Raw genomic sequence first — 20,816 nt, 5'->3', positions numbered from 1 at the left:
ATGGAGTCAGGGCCAGGGTGGATGAAGGAGAGAGAGGAGGTCTCCATCTGTCAGGACTCTTTCTGTGCCCATGGCCTTGGTGTGCAGGGGATTGAACTCAGGTCCTCATGTTTGCACACGGAGCACGTTACCCACTGAGCATCTCCCAGCGGCTCATGGTCTTGAACTGCTGACTCTGTTCCCAGAGTCTCCTCTAGAAAGTCCCTTCACAGAAAGGCCAGTTTCTTCATATTTGAATTTACTATTTGTTATGGTTTGGATTTTTTAAAATAAAAATTTAAAAAGATTTACTTATTTGATGTGTTGGCAGGTATGTGTGTATACCATGTGCCTGGTGCCCATGGAGGCCAGAATGGGGTGTCAGATCCCTGGAACTAGAGTTACAGACAGTGGCGAGTTGCCCATGCTGGTGCTGGGAACCAAATCTGGGTCCTCCATAAGAGCAACAAGTGCTCTTAAGCTGAAACACCTCTCTAGCCTTACGATTTGGATCATGTGCATTCAAAGATCATGTGCAGAAGGCTTAGTCTCGGCGCTGGGCACTATTCAGAGGTGGAAGAACCTTAATAAGGTGGGGCCTTATGGGAGCAAGCTATGCCATTGAGGTATGCCCCTGGAGAGAATACTGAGATTCAAATCCTTCCTGTTTCTTTGCTTCCTGGCAGCTATGAAGTAAGCAACTTGCCTTGGCCATATACTTCACCACGATGTGCTGCCTGGCCACAGGTCCAAGGCAACAGTGACAAACCACCATAGACTGAAAGGTCTGAAACCATGAACCTTTTATCTGCTGCACCCTACCTTCTTTCTTTTGCTTGCAGTCCTGGGGATAGAACCTAGGACCTATGTATGCCAGGCAAGTGTATTACCATGGTCTACACCCCAGCCCCTCACTGGGGGATTCTAGGCAGGTACTCTACCACTGAACCACACCCCAGTCCCTCACTGGGGTATTCTAGGCAGGTGCTCTACCACTGAACCACACCCCAGCCCCTCACTGGGGTATTCTAGGCAGGTGCTCTACCACTGAGCCACACCCCAGCCCCTCACTGGGGGATTCTAGGCAGGTGCTCTACCACTGAGCCACACCCCTAGCTCTACCACTGACTTATCTTAAGCCCTTTTTCTTGACAGACAGTCTTGCTAAATTGCTCAGGCTGGCTCTGAATTTAAGATATCTTCCTGCCTCAGCATCTTTAGAAAATAGGGTTATAGACTTGTGCCACCAGCCCTGGCATACAGTTCATTTTGATGGGGGTCAGCCCTACGCTCTCCCATCCATCCTGTTTCCCATTCTCCAATGTGCTGCAGCTATTCCTCCATGGCCCGCTGTACCCAGGGGCTTTCTGCCCAAGTGCCATGGGCCCTCCACTGCTTCAGTCCCTCACTCCTGTCAAAGTCTTTGTGGGTATTCCAGCCAGGCAGGCTGGTGTCCACCTGTCTTGTGTCCTATGTCTCCTTCCTCCAACCCTGAAAAACCCCTCACGTTCTTTCCTTTGAGTCCCTGAACACTTCTCAAGGCCTCAAGTGGCACAGCCTTCTCGGGAAGTCTCAATGGCACAGAACACATGTAATCCAGGTTGTTGACACATAGGTTGTTTTCCCTAAGCCTGTGCCTTCCCACATTTGTGCATGCAGATTTGTGGCCTCTGAGGAGACAGGAAGCAGGGTGGGACTCACAGCCTCCAGCTCTTGGTTCCGGGTGCGGAAACGTTCCCTCTGGCTGGAGATGATGGAAAGTAGGGAGTCCACCTGACCTTCTGGAAGGGTCCCACTGGTTGGCACCGAGGGTCCTAGGAGGCAGCAGGAAATAACTTGGGGTGTTGGGGCACTGCTCACCATCTGCACAGTCAGAGGGCCAGGTCCCAACATTCCCCTCCCCGTGTCTCTAGTACTTGAACAGGAAGCCTTGCAGCCATCAGGTGATGTGTGGTGGGGTTGTTCCATCTATGGAACCGACACCAGATCTTTGTGGCTCCAAACGCAATGGTGGAGACGGTGATGGTGGTTGGGGTGGAGGACCATGAAAGCATGAGAACGCTGAGGAAACTGGGGGACCAGGAAGCCTAGGCTTCTGGCCTGGGATGCAGCAGAGGGTAGCTTTCCCTCTGTGGCTGGGAGCTCTCCACGTATCTCTTCTCTGAGGTCACTGGTAAACCACGGAGGCAGACACTGATGGGATGGGCCTCTTTTTTCTTTGAGGGAGAACATATACTATGGGGATCTGAGTTCTCAACATGTGTCAAGTGCTTTCCCTGGCCCCCAACCCTTGGGCAAGTGTTAGTCAGTCAGTCTTTCCTCACCATAGAACAGGGCTGTGGCCTCCTTGATGGGTTCTGGAATCTTCTCTAAGCCTTGCTCAGAAGCTCCCTATAGGATAAAAAGGAAAAGACAAGACTTGAACATTGTGGGATGAATGAATGAATAAATACATTTAATAAAAATTAAAATGAGGGGGCTGGAGAGATGGTTCAGATGTTAAGAACTTTGGTTGCTCTTCCAGAGGACCCAGGTTTGATTCCCAGTCCCAGAAGGCAGCTCCCAACTGCCTGCAACTCCACGGGCACTGCAAGCACATGCTGCACAGACAAATATGCAGGCAGAACAGTCAAACACATAAAATAAAAATAAACCTCAAAAAATTAAAGTGACAGGTGGCTCCTTTAGGCAGCTCTGGGCCATCAGTTGTGCAGTGGGTCCGTGTGACCTTGCTTTGCCCCTGACAGCCGCAGGGTGCTCTCTGCCGGCTGGAGCAAGATGTGTGGCATCTGCTCGGGGGTTGGAATGAAAGTGTTCTGTGTGGGGCAATGAAACTCCTATGTGGAGGCCAGGGGGACTGCTCTGGTTCGGGAGGCCAGTGCTTCGGAATTCCAGGGCCCTGGGTGGGGCTCAGTGAGCAGGGCAGGCAGAAGCTTACTTCGGCATCAGGTCGCTGGATGGACTGGATGGTGCTGAGGTCCTGCTCCAAGCGGGCGATCAATTCCTTCTGTTCAACGACCCTGGCGGTGGCCTCAGTGAGGCGGATCTGCAGCTCTGCACAGCGCCCTGTGGTGAAAGGAAGATGCGGCCATCAGAGAAGTCTGGGGCACAGGGATCCTCGGTACCTGCCAGATGCCCCCCAGACTGAAAGTGTGAATGCCTGAGAGCTCTAGTTGCCTTCTCTGCACCTGCACTGGCCACAGGCTGGCCCCCTGGGGTACTCAGAGGTCGGAGGGAATAGGGTGCAGTGGGGCAGGCAGGGAGCTGTCCCAACCCAGGAACTCACCACAAATGTGCTGTAGTCTCCCCTGCAAGAGGCTTGGTGGAGACAGAGGTAGTGGGGTGACCACTCAAGGTCTCCTGACTTGTAACCCTGTTCTTTCCCTATTCAAGAGCTACAGGTTTTATCAAGAAGGCAACCCCCTCAACTTCTTGGGTTCTAGAACCCAAGGCCTTGAACATCTAAACATGCTAGAAAAGCTCACTGCTGCTGAGCCATGCCTTCAGTGCCTCATGGGAGACTCTAGGAGGGTATTCTACCACTGAGCCACACCCCAGCCCCTCACTAGGGGATTCTAGGCAGGTGCTCTACCACTGAGCCACACCCCAGCCCCTCACTGGGGGATTTTAGGCAGGTGCTCTACCACTGAGCCACACCCCAACCCCTCACTGGGGGATTCTAGGCAGGGGCTCTACCACTGAGCCACACCCCAGCCCCTCACTGGGGGATTCTAGGCAGGGGCTCTACCACTGAGCCACACCCCAGCCCCTCACTGGGGGATTCTAGGCAGGTGCTCTGTCACTGAAGGTTCCCTGTACTTTAAGTTTTGGAAGAGAAATCACCTTTTCTGGCTTTCATTTGAAAAACCTGTTATAGTAGGGGGCAGAGAGATGTCTCAGCTTTTAACAGCTCTTGCAGATGGCCTAGGTTTAGTTTCCAGCATCGACACTCCAGTTCCAGGGGATCCAACACCCTCACCTGACCTTCACAGGCACAAGTCACACATGTGGTGCACACTGACACATATAGAAAAGTGTTTATACACATTAAATAAATAAATAAAGAAGGAAGGTAGGAAATAAATAAATAAAGAAGGTAGGAAAGAAAGTAGGAAAAAGCAAGCAAGCAAGCTGTGACAATAAACTTCACTTAAAGTCCTGCCTATGGCCACTAGGGGGCACTATGGCCTCAGAAATCCAGAGACTCCTGTGGCCCTGGCAGGAAAATGGTTCAAGTACTTGACCAGCCTTTGAGACTCTCTGGCAAACACTCAAGCAGGAGTGTCTGAGCATGCTAGCTGGGCTCTAGGCTATGGGCTGGGGAAAGCCCACTGTCATCCCAACGCACACCAAGCCTTTTCTGCGTCTCAATGTTCTGAGCAGTTGTGGAGAGATGCTGCACACTTCCCAGGACACCCTTGGTCTGTCCCAATACACCTCCATGTTCTCCACGGCTCAGCTTGTGGGTGTCTGCCATTCATTTGGACCACAAGGGTAGGTGGTATTGCTTGAAATAGGGTGGAAGGCAGAGGGTGGACCCCAGGGCAAGAGCAGGCCATGGAGGGACAGCTGTGGATGGCAAGGTTGAGTTTAGACCCTGGTGACCCCCATGGGGAGAGAGTACAGTGTCATGGCTTGCTGACCTGGTGTAGACTCCTTTGACCCAGGCTAGTGGAGGGACTGCAGAACCTGCTTCCTCACGGTACCGTGCAGACTCAGGAAAGTGGATAGACAGGAGCATTGAGACAGAGGGGAAGAGAGCCACAGAAAGCTAACAGGGCTCTGGGAGACATTTACAGAGGAAAATGGCAGTTGGGTGGAAGGAAGGGATAGGTTCAGTTTCTGAACATCCACAACTGGACCTTGCCCATGAATAGTCCTATATCAAAGGACCTGTGCCATGGGTTAGAAGGACAGAGCTGAGGGAAGCCTATGGAGAAGCAACTGCCACCCATCCACAATGAACCTGGATCCCGAGAAGTGTGCAAATCTTCATGGGGACTCACCAGGGACTCAGACTCAGAGAACCCTCCTGTGTCATTGCTTGGGGCTTGGATGAGAGACCTTGGCCTATTTGTCTTATCTGTCTCAGTCTGTGGCCATTTCATCGTGGGAGCAACCTGGGGCTCCCAGAGCTGCCCATGGACACAGGAAAGATGTGCAGTGTCCAGCGTTGAAGGCAGGTCCTTGCCTGCGCATACCAGTGACATTCTGGGCATATGTGAAGTGCCCTGAGAGCAGACCCTCAGGCCTCCGGGAGGCTCAGGCCAGTTGGAGGCGAAGTCAGCTCATCTGTGGACAGTGTATTCAGCTGTTCAGAGCCCTTGCCACTATGGCTGTAAATGCCCTCAGATACGGCATCAGCACTGAGGGGATCTGGGCTGGGGCTCAGGCTTTGGGGAGGTCAACTCTGAAGACATGCCTTTGGGGGCTGTCGAGAGGCCGGTCTGGATGTGCTACTGAAAGTGGGCACAGAGGCGAGGCTGGCAGAAGCTGGGCAGGGAGGCCGCGGGGTGAGGTCAAAGGGACAGGGTCTGGGACACTCTGTGCTGGAACCTATCACTCCATACCAGGATGAGAAGCCTGGAGTCTGTGATGGTTAATAACAGCTGCCAACCTGACAGGATCTGGAAGCATCTAGCAGACTTCAGGGTGTGTCTGTGAAAGAGCTTTTAGATTCTTGACTGCAGAAAGACGGAAGACCCACCCTGAATGTGGGCAGCGCCATCTGGTGGGCTGGTGTCTCAGACTGGATAAAAAGGAGAAAGTGAGCTGAGCACCAGCACTGGCTAGGCTCTCTCTGCTTCCTGACTGCGGCTGCCATGTGACCAGCCGCTCCATGCTCCTGCTGCTGTGCCTTCTCTCCTAGGAAGGACTGGACTCAGAGTCTGCGCCCAAATGAACCCATCCTCCCTGAAGTTCCTTTGGTCTGGCATTTTGGTGTAGCAACGAGAAAAGTAACTGATATTACACCCTGCTTGAGAGACCTCAGCTACAGATCTAATGTAGAGAGAATGCTGCCAGTGGCTGCCTTGTTGGTTGGAGGTAGGGACATGCATACCAACATGTTTCAGTCATGTCTCTAGATGGCATGTGGCAAAAAGGGAAGGTCCTAAGGTGGAATGTTCCAGAACTGAGCCTGAATTCTAGGTCTATTTTCCAGGGAGTCCATGGTGTTAGGCAAGCTATTTGACTTGGGGAGCCCAGGGAGACTTCAGGGTGGCAGTAGGAGGGGGAGGTGGGGGGTAAGGGCCCTGTTTGAACCCAAGAGAGGAGGTCTGAGCCTGGACCTGGGACCATCAAATTGGGCAGCAGTTTGGTGTGGCTCTTGAAGTAGGAAGATGTAAATGACTAGGGTACTTGGATCTGGGAACTGAGACTGGACATGGAGGCTGGAGAGACACCAGTCTAGGAACGACTGAAGGCAGGGATGGGGGAAAGGCAAAGGCTCTGAGAGATCACAGCTGAGATGTAACCCTTGGGGGGAGTGTGTTCAGGGTGCAGTGATAGAGGGATGGCCCACAAATAAGGTGGGGGCATGGCGCCCTGAGCTGAAGACTGGGGGTCTGCTGGCAAGTACATGGTCCAGTTCACACAGGGGAGGCCCAGAGCAGCCAGGAGGACATCGGCAGCGGTATGGGAGAGGTGGTGACTGGTGGTGGGGAGCATGCGTGTGTGAGAAAGAGCGTGCTGGGAAGCAAGGAGCATACAGGATGGAGTGTGATAGGGTTGGATGAGTGCCAGAGGGTCTAAGCCTTCTTCATCCCCCTACAAAGGTCTGTGGAGCCTCATTCTCCTGCAAGAGTCTGGAAGGGCTTCCTAAGAAGGTACATTTCACAGAGGTAAAGAAATAAGAATACTATTGAAGCCAGGGTCTAAGGAAGCTAGACTCTGTTAGTCACAAAGGGGTGAGTGTGGTTTCTCACACTTATAATTCTAGCGTAGTGCGATTGTGAATTACAGGCCTACCTGAGATACATAGTGAGCCTCTGTCTCAAATAATACAAGGGTTGGGATTACAGCGAAGCTAAAGCAGTAAGTGGTTGGTAGCATGGCTCAGAGTCTCCCTAGAACACCCCAGTGAGGGGCGGGAGTGCTGGAGAACAGCTGTGCAGAACCTCTCTCAGAGGGGCTGGGGGATGCGACTCAAAGGTAGAGTACCTGCCTGGCACACATGAGGCTCTGGGTCCCATCACTAGTGCTACAGAAAGAAGAATGGTGACTAGAATCAAAGCACAAGGAGTCCGCAGACAGACCGCATGTAAGAGCTTGTCATAGGAGTCAGAGAGGCCTAGGGTGCTGCAGTCATTGGCTTTTCTGATGGCAGGGGACCCTGCTGTGTTAAATTAGCTTCTTGCAGGCCAGGTAGGGATTGAGGGCTAGTTAATCAATGCACACCATGTCACTTTTACCCTGAATCCACAAGGCCTCACAGACACTGAGAACTGCCCAGTGCACCCACGAGGGTGTCCTTAACAAATCACCCCTCTGGGTCCCACTGAAGAACTTGTCTATTCTCCAGTGCCTAACTCTCCAAGACCATCAGTTGGGCTCTGCTGTTCACCGCACCAAACTGGATTTGTTCAGATCACTCAAAACCTCTGCGTATTGCTAAGTCCGAAAGTTAGCATCAGCCACGAGCACCAGTTAGCCAACTCTGCCAGGCACACCTCAGTTGGCTTGTCACTATTTCTCTCTGCTAAATTCCAAGTGTTACTTGAGCCCAGGATCCACACACCTTTTTTTTTTTTTTTTAAATCAGTGTTGGCTACGTTAGACTTTATTTAGATGCCTGGGGCTCTCTACTGTGAATCTCACTTGTCTGTTCATTCATCTCTCGGAGACAGGGTCTCAGTGACTTCGAACTCATAGCAGACTTCTTGCTTCAGCTTCCTTGATGCTGGCTTGATAGGTAGATGTGCACCACCATGCCTGTCGAACTGTGTTTGGTATTTAAGGGAAGGTCTGAGTTTAAACTTGCCTCTCCTTCCTCCCAGGTTCTGTTTTCCACAGTATCAGCCTCTGCTCCCTGGTCTGAGTGTCCTGCCACCTCTTTGGAGATGCTGAGTTATCTATCTAGCAATGACTCAGACTAAGCCTTAGTCATTATTGCTGTCTTATATTATACCTTAGGTTGGGAATCGAATGCAGGACCTCACATATGCTAGACAATCACTCAGCCACTGACACACCTTCAGCCCCTCACTGGGGGACTCTAGGCAGGTGCTCTACCACTGAGCCACACCCCAGCCCTTCACTGGTGAATCCTAGAGAAGTGCTTTGCTTCTGAGCCAAACCTGCAGCCCTTCCATTTTGGGCCCCACATGCTCTTAAAATGTTCTAGCAGGGTCAGACTCAGCTCTCTACTTTATGGAAACCATGGTGAGCAGGAGCAGAGACTAACATGTTTTGCCCTCCTACCAGTGCTGGCCAGGCACTGGGATATTCTATCAACTGCATTGAACAGAAGGAGCACAGACAGCTCTCTTGTTCCAACACACTGTGCAATCCCACAGTCCCACCCTGTATTCTGTAACTACTTTCTCGGAGCATATTATTCAATGGTTCTCAACATTCCAAATGCTGTGACCCTTTAATACAGTTCATGTTGCAGTGACCACCCCAACCATAAAATTATTTTGTTGCTCCTTCATAACTGTAATTTTGCTACTGTTATGAGTCATGATATGCAAGAAATCTGACGTATGACTTCGAAGGGATTGAGACCCCACAGGTTGAGACCCTGTATTAAGGTCTCTAATTTGATGCAGACCCACTTATCCTTAGGGAAGGCAGTATGGCCTACTCCTGGAGGCTGGCAATGTGCCTGTAGTGGGTGAGTCTCCCAGCTGCAGCCTGAAACCTTTCTATCTGTTCTTGCCTCCCAAGCTAGCAGTTTACAAAACAGCTCTGCAAAACCACATGGAAAGTTGGGTGTCGTGGCACATGCCAGGAGACAGGAATCCTAGCACATGGGTGGTGCAGGCAGGAGGATCAGTAGTTCGAGGCCACCCTTACCTATATAGCAAATTCCATACAAGTCTGGGTTATATAAGGCTACATACTAACCTTAAAACAAACAAAAGGTAATACTCAGTTGGTAAAGTGCTTGCCATCCTCAGAACCCACAATTTAAAATAGCCAGACATGGAGCTGGAACAATAGCTCAGTGGTTAATAGCACTGTTTGCTCTTGCAGAGGACCTAGGTTCAATTCCCAGGACCCACATGGTGACTCTCAACCATCTAGAACTCCAGTTCCAATACTCTCTTTTGGCTTTATTTGGCACCTGGCATGCACATGGTGCAAGGCAATATATGCAGGCAAAATACCCATACATATACATGTATATGAGAAAAAAATCTAAAAAGGGTACAGTAATCCCACCCAGGTCTGGACAGATGGAGACACACAGATCCTTGGGGCTCCATAGCTAGACAGTTTAGCTCCAGGCCAGTAAGAGTAACTTTAAGGGACTGGAGAGATGGCTCAGAGGTTAAGAACACTGACTGCCCTTCCAAAGGTCCCGAGTTCAATTCTCAGCAACCACATGGTGGCTCACAACCATCTGTAATGAGTCTGGTGCCCTCTTCTGGCCTGCAGGCATACATGCAGGCAGAACACTGTATACATAATAAATCTTTCAAAAAAAAAGTTTTCGTGGGAGGGGTTGGTGCTTGGAGACCAATGATAGTGAGATAGTGATAACTATGTCCCTTGAGTGAATGAAACTTGGGGGCTCTTGGGGGAGCCGAGGATGGCACATTGTTCTGAACTGGAGGGTATACGGATATACATACATGTAGGCAACATTTACATTAAAAAAGAAAGAAAGATGCCGGGTGGTGATGGTGTACACCTTTAATCCCAGCACTTGAGAGGCAGAGGGAGGTTGATCTCTGAGTTCGAGACCAGCCTGGTCTACAAAAGCTAATTCCAGGACAGGTACCAAAGCTACAGAGAAACCCTGTCTCAATCCCCCCCCCCAAAAGGAAGAAATCTTAAAAAGACTTAATACGGTAGTGGAATATTACTTTAACTATGTAAAGGTGTGTTACATTTGTTCATGCTGCATTTGTTCAACTATGTAAAGATGTGTGACTGAGCTAATAAAAAGCTGAATGGCCAATAGCTAGGCTGTAAAGGGATAGGTGGGGCTGGAGGGCAGAGAGAATAAGTAGGAGGAGAAATCTAGGCTCCAGAGAGAATGAGGGAGAAACAGAGGGAGACCTGGGGCAGGCAGGCAGGCAGGCAGAAACGGAGTTGGAAATGCAGAAGGAAAGAAAGGTAAAAAAACTCTGAGGCAAAACACCCATGAAGAGAAACAGGTCAGATTAAGTTATAAGAGCTGGTGGAACAAGCATAACATAAGGTTGGCTATTCATAAGTTTCCATGTCATTTTTTGGGAGCTGGTTGGCCGCCCAGGCAAAGTCTGCTTTTTTTTTCTTTTCTTTTCTTTCTTTTTTTTTTTTTTACAACTATCATTTGCTGTGAAGGCTGACAGTATGGAAATATTCCTTTTGTACATAAGCCTTTTATGTTAAAACTGCAGGCCTAAGGCCTGAATGCATATGACCTTTGGGTAAGATTTCACTCTTCTAAACAGGACTGGTAAGTAACTTTGACTAAAGATATCCCACCTCCCTACAGAGTTCACCTTGTCCGTTGTAACATCATTGGATGCCCCACAAGAAACACCCTGTGAAGTCATTCAAATCCCTTAGCAACCCTGAAAGATGATACCTTCAGCACTCACCAGCTTCCCATATTTGACTATTAAAAAGCTAGACAGAGTGACACTCTTGAAGGAGCCCACTCCGCATTTGCTGCCTTCCCAAGCACATCTTTTTCTCCTAACCTTTGTGTTTAAAATCTGAATTGACAATGTTGGGGCCAGCAAGATGGCTTAGTGGGTAAAGGTGCTTGCCACCAAGCCTGTTGATCAAAGTTTGACCCTTGAGTGGAAGGAGAGAGATGACTCCCATAAGTTGTCCCCTGACTTCCACAGGTGACACCCATGTACCACATACATACATACATATTAAATACAAATAAAGACAATCATTTAATAAACCTCAGTTCTGCTCCTACTATCATATCTTGAATTCTTTTCTGCAGGGAAGCCAAGGATCTGGTTTTACCTGAGTTGAGGTCCCTAAAGATAACAATTCTTTAGGCTAATAAGGGCGACAACTCTTATCTCTGTCCTTGTCACTCTTGACAGTACTCAGAGGTGAGGGCCACCCACAGCAGCAGCAGAGGCCAGTGGTCCTCATAACACGCCTGCAGGACAGTTCACAGTGTCCCCTTATAGGGGCAGACAAGGAAGGAGGCGGATGCCAGACAAGGTGGTTCAAAGATACAGAAGCAGGGAGTGACACACGCAGGCAGAAAGGCCTTCTGGGTACTCTCGCTGGGTACAGGAACCTGCCAGCACCCAAATCTACTACATCCTAGGCTTTGGCCTGCATTGCCTGGGAACCATGTGACAACAGGCTATGCAGGAAGTGAATGGCGATTCTTGGGGACACCACTGGACCCATGGTTAAGAGTCTGCTGCCATTCCTCAGGCCGGAGAAATCTTCAATAAAAACAGCCCACACGCACTTGTGTTTGTATAAAAGATATTTACTTCAGTTATCACACCTAGGGTGCTAGTGAATAATAATACATGGTGTGAGCTTCGGTGATATTGCTTCTCCGTATCATAATAGGGACCGTTGGACAGTGCAGAGAACAAACATTTCGTATGGCTAACCAAAGACAAGAAGGACGACGCTGAGGGGCCGACGGGTGCCTCCCCCACCCCCACGCCAGCCGGAACCAACTCTTAAATGTAGAAAACAAATTGCAAGAAAAAATAAGATGATAGGAGATGGTCACAGCAACACAAGGCTTCTCAAAACTACTTGTACAAAAAAAAGAGAGACACACACATCTTTTACAATTTTTTTTCTTCCTCTCGCTTCTTTTTGGTCAATTGGGTCTTGGTAAGGGTTAAAATTTAAAAAAAAATCTGTGATTGTATTAACACACAAGCTGCATAAACACCTAAGACTTAGTGCCTGACAGAAAGAAAAAGTAAATACTGCTAAAATGTAACACATGATGGGGCTGAGGAAGGGCTGACTTGTGTCTTGTGCTGTGTGTTAGTAGTCTAGAGGAGGGTGGTGCTACCCGCTCTCCTAGCAAGTAGTTATTGCACAAACGCAAAGAGCTAGGTTTCTTGTTCTGTGGGAAGGGACTCAGGGAAAACCACAAAGCTGATTCCTCCCCACTGTCAGCTTATAACAAGCTAGTCTCGAAATGCTTGAAGGCTTTTTGTCAAATGCATTCTCATGTTTCTAAAAATGTCCGGCATTTTTCTGAGGCAGGGGCAGTCTCAGTGGGTGGGGAATGAGACATCTATTTTGTGTGTGTGTGTGTGTGTGTGTGTGTGCGCGTGTGTGCGGGGGGGGGGAGAGAACTAGAGAGAAATGCATAGACTAAGAAAAAAAAAACCCTTGGGGAACTGGGGCAATTTCATTGGAGAACTTTTACCCCCAAAGAGATGAGTGGGACTCCTCTCCCCCCAATTTCAGAAATATAGCACAGAAAGAAACGTGGACTTGGGCTCAGTGGACTGTTTGGGTTTGTAAAGGCAGGTATCCAGCCCTGCCTAGGGTGTGAGCAGGCCCCTAGCCTCTCCCTGGAGTGAGTCTCCTTTTAAAGTTTGCCCCCCCCCCCCCCGGTGAAGGTAACCACATATCCCCACCCTCTGCTGAGCAAGCAATGGGGTTTTTTGCTGCCTGTATTTCCAATCACTTTTCATGACATGGGAGGGTAAAGGGTTCTTTCAACCCATGACCTAGGTGTGGGCCCTCCAGCCACATCCAGAGCTAGGAAATACCTGTTGCTTTGAAAGATGCCTTTTGACTAACTTTGAATGCAAGGAAAGACAGCTGACAATGAAAATCAAAGATGTGGCAACCCATGGGGACCACTGAGAAATCACTTTCCAGTGCAGGGCGACAGCCTTGGCCAGATCGCCGGCCTCTTCCCTGATCCAGGCTTGCCGAACCTTCATGAACCCAGAAGTCTTAACAGAGGCTCTAGGAGGCTTTGGGGGAACTTGAACTTGGCTTTTCTGTTTTTCTCACTGTATTGTAGCGCCTCTGGAAGCAATTCTCCCGCCCAGTGCTGCCTGACATTGTAACTTTGTTCATCAACTCTCAGTTGAACAGTTATATAAGTAGAGACCGCCAGTTTTTGAGTGGCTACCAGGGAGACAGGTGTCTGATTGTGCTGGAGGACTCCCTTCTGTCCCTCATACCTCCCACCGCAGTTCCCCAGACCTTTTCAGACTCTGGGGTGGGGAGAAGAGAGGTGGGGAGTAAGGGACAGTAACCACTGGAGTGACAGCAAAAGCATTCGCAACAACAACACAAAATGACAACACACTCCTGATAAGTACTTAAATGATTAACCTAATAATAAATTAGAAGAGAATAGATAGAAATATTTTTTTTCTTTCTTAAAGAAACATCCTTTTATAATCACCCTCGAGTACGCTGACAGATCAGTAGCAGTCGGTCTATCTCCACAAAGAGAGGGTTAAGTGCTTCAAGGGTCGACTGTGGGGTCAGGCATTTGGGAAGGTTCCCCAGCTGCTGGAACCCAGGTAGCCATGACCCAAGGCTCAGGGCTGAGCCTCAGTGGCCAAGGAAGGCCAGCTTGCCCGTCGGTTCATGAACACACAGAACTACAGTGAACATACTCATCCACGACCTGAATCGATCCTGGTTCTAAAGCTTACTTAGGAGTTCATTTGGTGTGCAATAACGCTATCTTTTTCAAAAAGAAAACAAAATAATCCCCCCCCAAACAAAAGCAACAACATGACTTCCATTGCACAGAGCTTTGACACAGAGCCATCTATTAAGTGCTTCCTGTTTAAAGCAAACTACAAAAAATAAAATAAAACAAACAACAAACAAAAGATAATTATGGGTTGGGAAAAAATTACCAAACTAAAGCAGCCCCGTGCCACTTGGATGTGTCTTGCTGAATGATGTCCTATTTTGCCAACGGAAGTCCCAAACACTTCCTGGCGCTGTGCTTCTGATATATTTTCCATAGGGATAGAGGCGTGTTATTGGGATTTAAGGCACCTTTCCTTTCTGATCACAGAAAGCTTAGTACATAGCATATTTGTGGTAGAAATTAAAGCCAGAAAACTACAAAATTACAGTAACAGACTCTATATAACACGAGCAAACTAAACCCATCTACGAAAAGTAACTCAAAGGCATTTGAAATTTGAATAACTGAGGGATGGGGCGTGCACATTCATGCATAATCTAATGTATTTCTCTCATTAGCCCCCTCCCCCTCATTCTTGGCAACAATGCTGAACTTTTCAAGTCAGCATTTCAAAGGAGACCAGGAGCTTTGGAAATGTCTTGTTAAAGCTAAATGTCACTTTGTCCAAAAATGAAAACTCAGTATGCCACTGAAGGTGTGGCCATGGGATCTTTGGAGGGGAGGTGGCAGTAACGGGGTAGGGTGGGCATGGGGGTGAAGAAGCAGGTCCTCAAGTGGAACACTGGGGAATCCTGGCTTTTCTTTTGCTGTTCCTGAACTCCGTTCTGGCACTGGTTGAGCCTGAGGTCTTGGGTTGTATCCTTTGCTGAGGAGCTTGTCCCTGCCCTCACTTTCTGGGTAGTTTCCATCTATAATGCATTGGCAGAAGAGATGAGAACAAAATTTTCTCAAATTAGTCCACTCTCTTAGCATGCAATTTTACTGGTCAGTCTGACATACAGGACCTCTGGGAGCTGGAATTAAGCCAGTTAAAGAGTCTCAGGCCACCTGGGACAAGCATTGCCATAGTGGCCACAAAGCGTTCCCCTGAACCAGTAAAGCCTTAGAGAAACTGCAGTGGCAGCTATGCCAGGTGAATTTGATGGGGACAACAAAACTAAGTTCCCTATGTCCTACTAGGGCACTTTGGCCACTAGAGCAGGTATAACTCAGATCCACCAGCTGTCCTGGGAGCTGGTTTTCACCCACATGGAACAAAAACTAGCATGCTCTTTTGGGTATGCATGATAGGGGAGAAGGTCTAATGGCCTTTCCTGTTCTGGAGATACTTGCGTTTGTAAAGCAGAGCTCCTGGCAAGGTCACAGGGCTAGATATAAGAGATGTGGATAGTCCCAGTTCCTATAAACGTGTGCTTATATCCTCTGGGGATAACCCCTGGCCAAAGGAATGGCTGTGATGGAGTTTGACAGCTGTGTGGGAAGGAAGGCAGAGAGAAAGACAAGCATTTCTGAGGCTATAGACCACCCCTGTCTACAGACCCAACAGCTGCTGGAGTTCCAAGAACAGCTGAAAGCCAAGGGACAAATCCCTGTGCTTAGCAGACTCCAGACACCATTTCAGGATGTGTTAATGAAGGAGGCAAAAAGCCCACAAGCTGAGATGATCTGTCAAGCTTGCGGCCCCTTGATCCCTCCTCCTCCCAGGCTACTTGCCTCACAGTTCTGAATGATATCAAGTGGTGAGGTAGAAGAGGACAGATGAGGGAAGACAATGAAGAAGGGGTAGGAGTAACATAACCAAGAGCCTTCAACTCCCTTGCTCTAGCCCATCTTCTCTAACAAGGACGGCTGACAGCCTCAGGGGGCTGACCTGGAATGATTATAGGTACCAGCAGCAGCACATGGAAAGCACAAGCCTGTGATGGGGAGCAAACCATTGCACAGGGTGCTCAGGGTCCATTGAGACCTCCTTTGTAAGAAAACACCACTATGGAGGACAAAGCTATCTAGTCTTCTGTGGCAGGGAGGGCACCTGTGGTGCGGGTCATCCGCACTCCAGCTACCAGTGCTTAGTCAATGCCTAGAGAGTGCCCCTTGGCATTGGATACAAGCTGCTTCCTGCTGGACTTGCTCATGAGCTCCAGAACTGAACTTGGCTCTGGCTGCCGGAGGCAGATGAGTTATATGGGTAGCAACGGGCAGAGACTCTAGGACACAAGAGCCCAGAGGAATACTCAGCACATAGCCCTGCTGTATTCTGGCTTTAAACAGGGAGAAGAGAGAGAGACACTGACTAGAGGAAAGCCTAACTGGGAGACACCTGAGCTTTGCAAAGAGAAGTATCTGTCCCAAGGAGGATGACAGTTGTCCTCTTTTGCCTCATTTTCAGAGTGGTGTGGCTGGAGTCCTAATACTACATCCCAGAGAGTCTGCACTGATTCCAACCCAGGATACAGTCATAAGCCACTTGTGATATTTTTCAGGTGGCTAGCTAAGAAAATACTCAACTTCAGCTAAGTGCCTGCATTTTTTTTTAAAAAAAAAAATAAGAGAGAGGTCTAGTAGACAGAGATCAGACATCTCCACTGACTAAAGTTTCAGGGAGGAGGTGACTGGGAGCCAGGTCAGAGTGGAAGTAGGTGGGCAGGAGTCTAAGAACCTACATGCCTACTACTTCAGATGCCACAAGGGGTCTTGGGCATGAATAAAGAGGCATCAAGGGGCCTGATGTGAACACTGACTTTATGGTGGGCTCCTACTTAGCCAGCTGGGTAATGGCATGATATCTAGTTAGGATTGCTGCCTCTAATTAAAAAGAAAGGCATTTAGAATGAGCAGTGGCTTGTGATGAAGTGTTAGTGTTTATATGGAACCATTCTCCCCTGGGGGAGAAGCACACTCAACTTTGTAAGCTGAGAGAGTGTAAAGAGGGTGGCTGGCTGCCTGTGGGAGCTACTGCTTGGATCTTCAGTCAGCGGAAAGTCACCGCACAAGGGAGCGCTGTTCAAGGCACTTGAATATTGCTTTTTAAGATGAAAGATGAACCCTTGGACTCAAACTGGGAAGGGAGGGAGGATCTGATGAGGAGGGAGATGTAACCCCCGCAGGTTTCTGTGTTGTCTACTAGCAATTCTTAGAAAGACTACAGACAGTGCTAGCTTAACCCCAAACCCCATCAAGTTGGGATCTCAATTAAAATAATAATAATAATAAATAAGAGAAAATACAAATACAGAACTCAAGCAAAAACCTAACCCAAGTGATTGTATCGAGCACCCAGATGGAGGTCTGGCACAAGAGACAGAATGGAAATCAGTAAGAACCTAGTTAAAGAAACAAAAATGACTAACTTGCTTGGAAGAGCCAAAGGCTGTCTTAGACTGCTACCGTGTGGCCCCCAGGATGGAACAGAACTTGACTTCCATTTCCTCAAGATCTAACACTGGTTAAGTAACAGTCATGCCTTTAAAGCGAACACACTACCCTCTTCAGTCCTGCTAACTCTGCTTCTCATCCTAGTGAAAAATGAGTGGTTTAAGGTCCATCACCCATGATGACAGATTCCCTCTAGGGTTCTGTGGAGGGGGTACCATGATCCCACCAGTGACACTGCTCCATGTCCCTAATGGGTCCCTGGTGTGAATGAGCTCTTCCTCACTCAATATCCCTGCACAGAGCCTGGTGTGACTCAGTTTTCTCCTTCTGTCCCTTCACTGTGAATTCTCTTCTCACTGGACCAGATCTTAAGTGCAGAAGACCATCCAAAGACAGAACAAAGGGGTCTGCCTCCCAGCCTCCTAGAGCCTCTTGGAAACTTCTCATTCATGAAAAGGCATTGTTTTTAGTGTCGTGACTCTTATAGTTTGTGAAAACTCCAACTAAGGGCTTGCAGCTGCAGGTTGAAAGACTGTGAATGAAAATATATAAGCTCCAAACATCATGCAAGAAATGTGGTTTCACATCTGACAGTCAAAGCCTACAAGCTAAGAATAACAAGCACACTGAGGTGTAATAGCGGGAGATACTTTTAAAATTAGAGCTCCCTCCCACCCTCCCAAATAAAAAAAAGTACTATTAATTAATTAAACTTAAGAAATAATGAATGCACCATTAAAATGTCATCCAAAGATGTTGACCTAAGACAAAAGTTTCAATGATACACAATACGGTCAAAAAGTTTTCAATCAGTAATATACAGTATGACAGCTACATCTTGTAAATTATACCCAATACTGCCGGCAGTCTATCCCTCTAAAGAATATTTGCCCCTTTCATCCCTTCCTAACAATCAGATAATAAAATACAGCACCTATAAATAAGCAAAAAAAAATATATATATATACCGAAATCATCTATTGTTAGTTTAAAGGTATGGCAATAAGGAGTCTAAATTAGCAAAACCTGTAGAAGCCATGACTGATAAACCAGCTTATTGAAAAAGGTGGCAGTAATGCACTCTATGTGTGCACAGGTACTTAAGAAAATACACAGACGTATAAAATTGCACACACACACGCACGCACACTCTCATCCACCTCTATACTCACGCATATACACATAGACAATGGGAGGAATCAAGAGACAAGTTAGACTTTTGATTTGTACTTAGACTTCCCTAAACTGTGCATTAAAAAACAAAACAAAACAAAACAAACTTGTGAGAGGAGAAAAGAATGAAGGGCCAATGGTCTGGTCTGGAATTGAAGTGTTACCATTTTGGTGAGTTTGGGCCGTCTCTATAGGGATGGAAATAGAGCCCAGACTGCTGCGTTCTCTCTTCTGCAGGGAAGGAAGCTTCCCACGAGTAGATAGGGTTATCAGTGCTTGTGGTGGGAAGGGGATGGGGAGAAGAGAAAGAAGAGAGAGAGCGCATGGATGCGCCAGCCCTGCCCAAGCCCAGGAGCATCTTCTCCTGGGGGCTCAGTCCGTCAGGTGCCCTGGAGAGTGGCGTGAGGTGAGGTGCCTTCTGTGCCAACGAAAGATGAACAGACAGTTGCCTGCACACGGAGGGACTGACTGCTGTGACCTTGCGGGCCTACATTTTCCTTCCTTCCAACGTTTGCACATGAGCAGATGTGCCAACACAGACGCAGACACCATAAACAAAATGAACCGGTACATGCTACAGTTCTAACTTGTCTCCTAAACCTCCGAGATATGAGGTCTGATCAGCGTGCTCTGCGGTTAGAGGTTAAAAAGCAGATTATAAAATACCTAGATTCGGATCTTTCTTTTTGTCCTGATTTGGCCTAGAATGGAGTGTATTAAACAAACTCTGGCCAGGAAAAGCCCAGAGTCAGTTAAAGCTATGGATCAATGTGCACTACATGTCAGGATTCTATTTACGTACAAGAAAACACTACGTCAGCTACCACAAAATCAGATATTTTTCCTGATGTGACTTTTCTTTTTTTTCTTTTTGTTAAAAAATATGTGGAGTAAATGTGTTTTATTTTAATTCAAAGTTTCAAACGAGAAGATTCTTTTCTTGAAAATATTTAGGAATCCAAACTAGTGTGTTTAGAGTCGGTTTGACTGTGCAATCTCTTAGTGGCAACTGAACAGCTACAAAAACTTTCTTTTTTAATTTTTCTGAAAAATCCCCCCCTTCCTGGTTTAAGAAGATAATAGTGTATTATCGCTCTGAAGCCATTAGATGGCAGATAAAAAGCCCCCTTTTAATATGTGGGTTTGATTTTTTTTTTTAAAGCCCACACGAAAGAGGAGGGCACAAGGCAAAAGCTGTAAAGAGTTATTCCAGAACCTGTGGAAATCACTTTAGGGCAATTAAAAAAAAAACAAGAAAACAAAAAAAACCCCAACACTTTAGGGTACAAAAAAGCTCGACTACACATTTCCGTTTTCTTCCTTGAAAACACGACATAGATTGGGCTTAATGCTCCTTTGTTTTCTATATGCACCTTGGCCTATGGCGATTTTGCCCTGTGGCCCGCAGGGCGGAAGTGCGCAACACGTCCAGGCCTCTGGTCGGCACCACCCTCCACACACCCGCCTGCCCCAGCCCAGTATTAGCCAGTGCTGAGTAGGCCTGGCAGGGGCCTGCTAGGCGCAAGTAGGCCTGGCAAGGCCCTACGAGGCCCTGCTGTTCAGGCCCAGAGGCCCGGCACCCTCAGAACTCCCATTCAATGGGCTCCTCCCGGCTGGCAGCCTTCTCCAGGCGGTGGATGATGCTGTTCAAGTTTGCGGCCTTCTTTTTGCGGACTGGGTTGTCCCGGGCGCCTGCCGCCTCAGGCAGGCCAAAGAGGCTCTGCAGTGAGCTAGGCCTTCGTGCAGGCGCATTGGCGGGCGCGCTGGTGCTTGGCAATGCAGAACTCCTCTCTGCAGGGCCCGCCCTAGCTGCCCCAGGGACCTCGGTGGCCGCAGTGGCTGAGGTAGCGGCGTCCTCTCCGGCCGCGGGTGCTGCGAGGTTTGGCACAGGCGCCGGGGTGTCGGTGAGGCCCTCCGGCGGTGGCCTAGGCTGGCCCACGTCTTCACCGTTGTCCTGTCCTGGGGTTGCCGAGGATAGTGGCTGCGCCTTCGCCTTCTCAGCAGGCTGCGTTGCCTCTTCCTGGTCAGCCGGGGCTGCGGCCACCTCTGCCGGCCCTCCCTGAGACTTGGTGGCCACTGTGGTGCCACCTGGCTCCTCGACATCGGCGGCCTCCACACCATCACAGCTGTCACCTTCTGAGCTGGGTGCGATGCGGCCACTTCGGGCTGAAGGTGAGTCGCTGGCACCGGCCTGGCCCTGGCTTCCGGCTTGAATCTCCTCAATAAACAGTTCTCTGCGGATTCGAGACCTGCAAGACACAAGCGAAGGCCCTGTGAGGTTCCTGTGCACAGGCCCGGCTTCAGTTCTGTGCACATCACCCGCTATGGTTACTGCCCACGTTCTCTCAACCTCTCTCAACCGTGCACTTAATTTTTTTGAGATAAGATCCCTTATCCCAGACTAGCCTTGAACTTGTTAATTAGCCAAGAGCGACCTTGAGTTTCCAGTCCAGCAGCCTGCATTTCCCCAGGGCTGGGGTTCCAA

The 20,816-nt window shown here is 48.7% G+C and overlaps 1 protein-coding gene across 7 annotated transcripts in view; it reads right to left on the bottom strand.

Moving 5' to 3' along the window:
• Positions 1–20,816, bottom strand: part of Cux1 (cut like homeobox 1) — a 325,002-nt gene that overhangs the window by 6,507 nt on the left and 297,679 nt on the right. For 5 of the 7 annotated variants that reach the window (XM_087903516.1, XM_087903517.1, XM_087903522.1 and 2 more), the window contains one exon: positions 11,588–20,580. In XM_087903516.1, coding sequence (XP_087759642.1) covers positions 19,914–20,580 — 667 coding nt within the window. In that variant the 3' untranslated portion in view covers positions 11,588–19,913. Of the gene's footprint in view, positions 1–1,680; positions 1,794–2,303; positions 2,371–2,917; positions 3,046–11,587; positions 20,581–20,816 lie in introns of those variants that run through there. The other 2 variants (XM_087903520.1, XM_087903521.1) reach the window with 1 other exon arrangement.

The sequence above is a fragment of the Myodes glareolus genome, chromosome 2 (assembly GCF_982192425.1).
Source record: "Myodes glareolus chromosome 2, mMyoGla1.1, whole genome shotgun sequence".
Taxonomy (NCBI): Eukaryota; Metazoa; Chordata; class Mammalia; order Rodentia; family Cricetidae; genus Myodes; species Myodes glareolus.
This window is presented reverse-complemented; position numbering and strand designations above follow the sequence as displayed.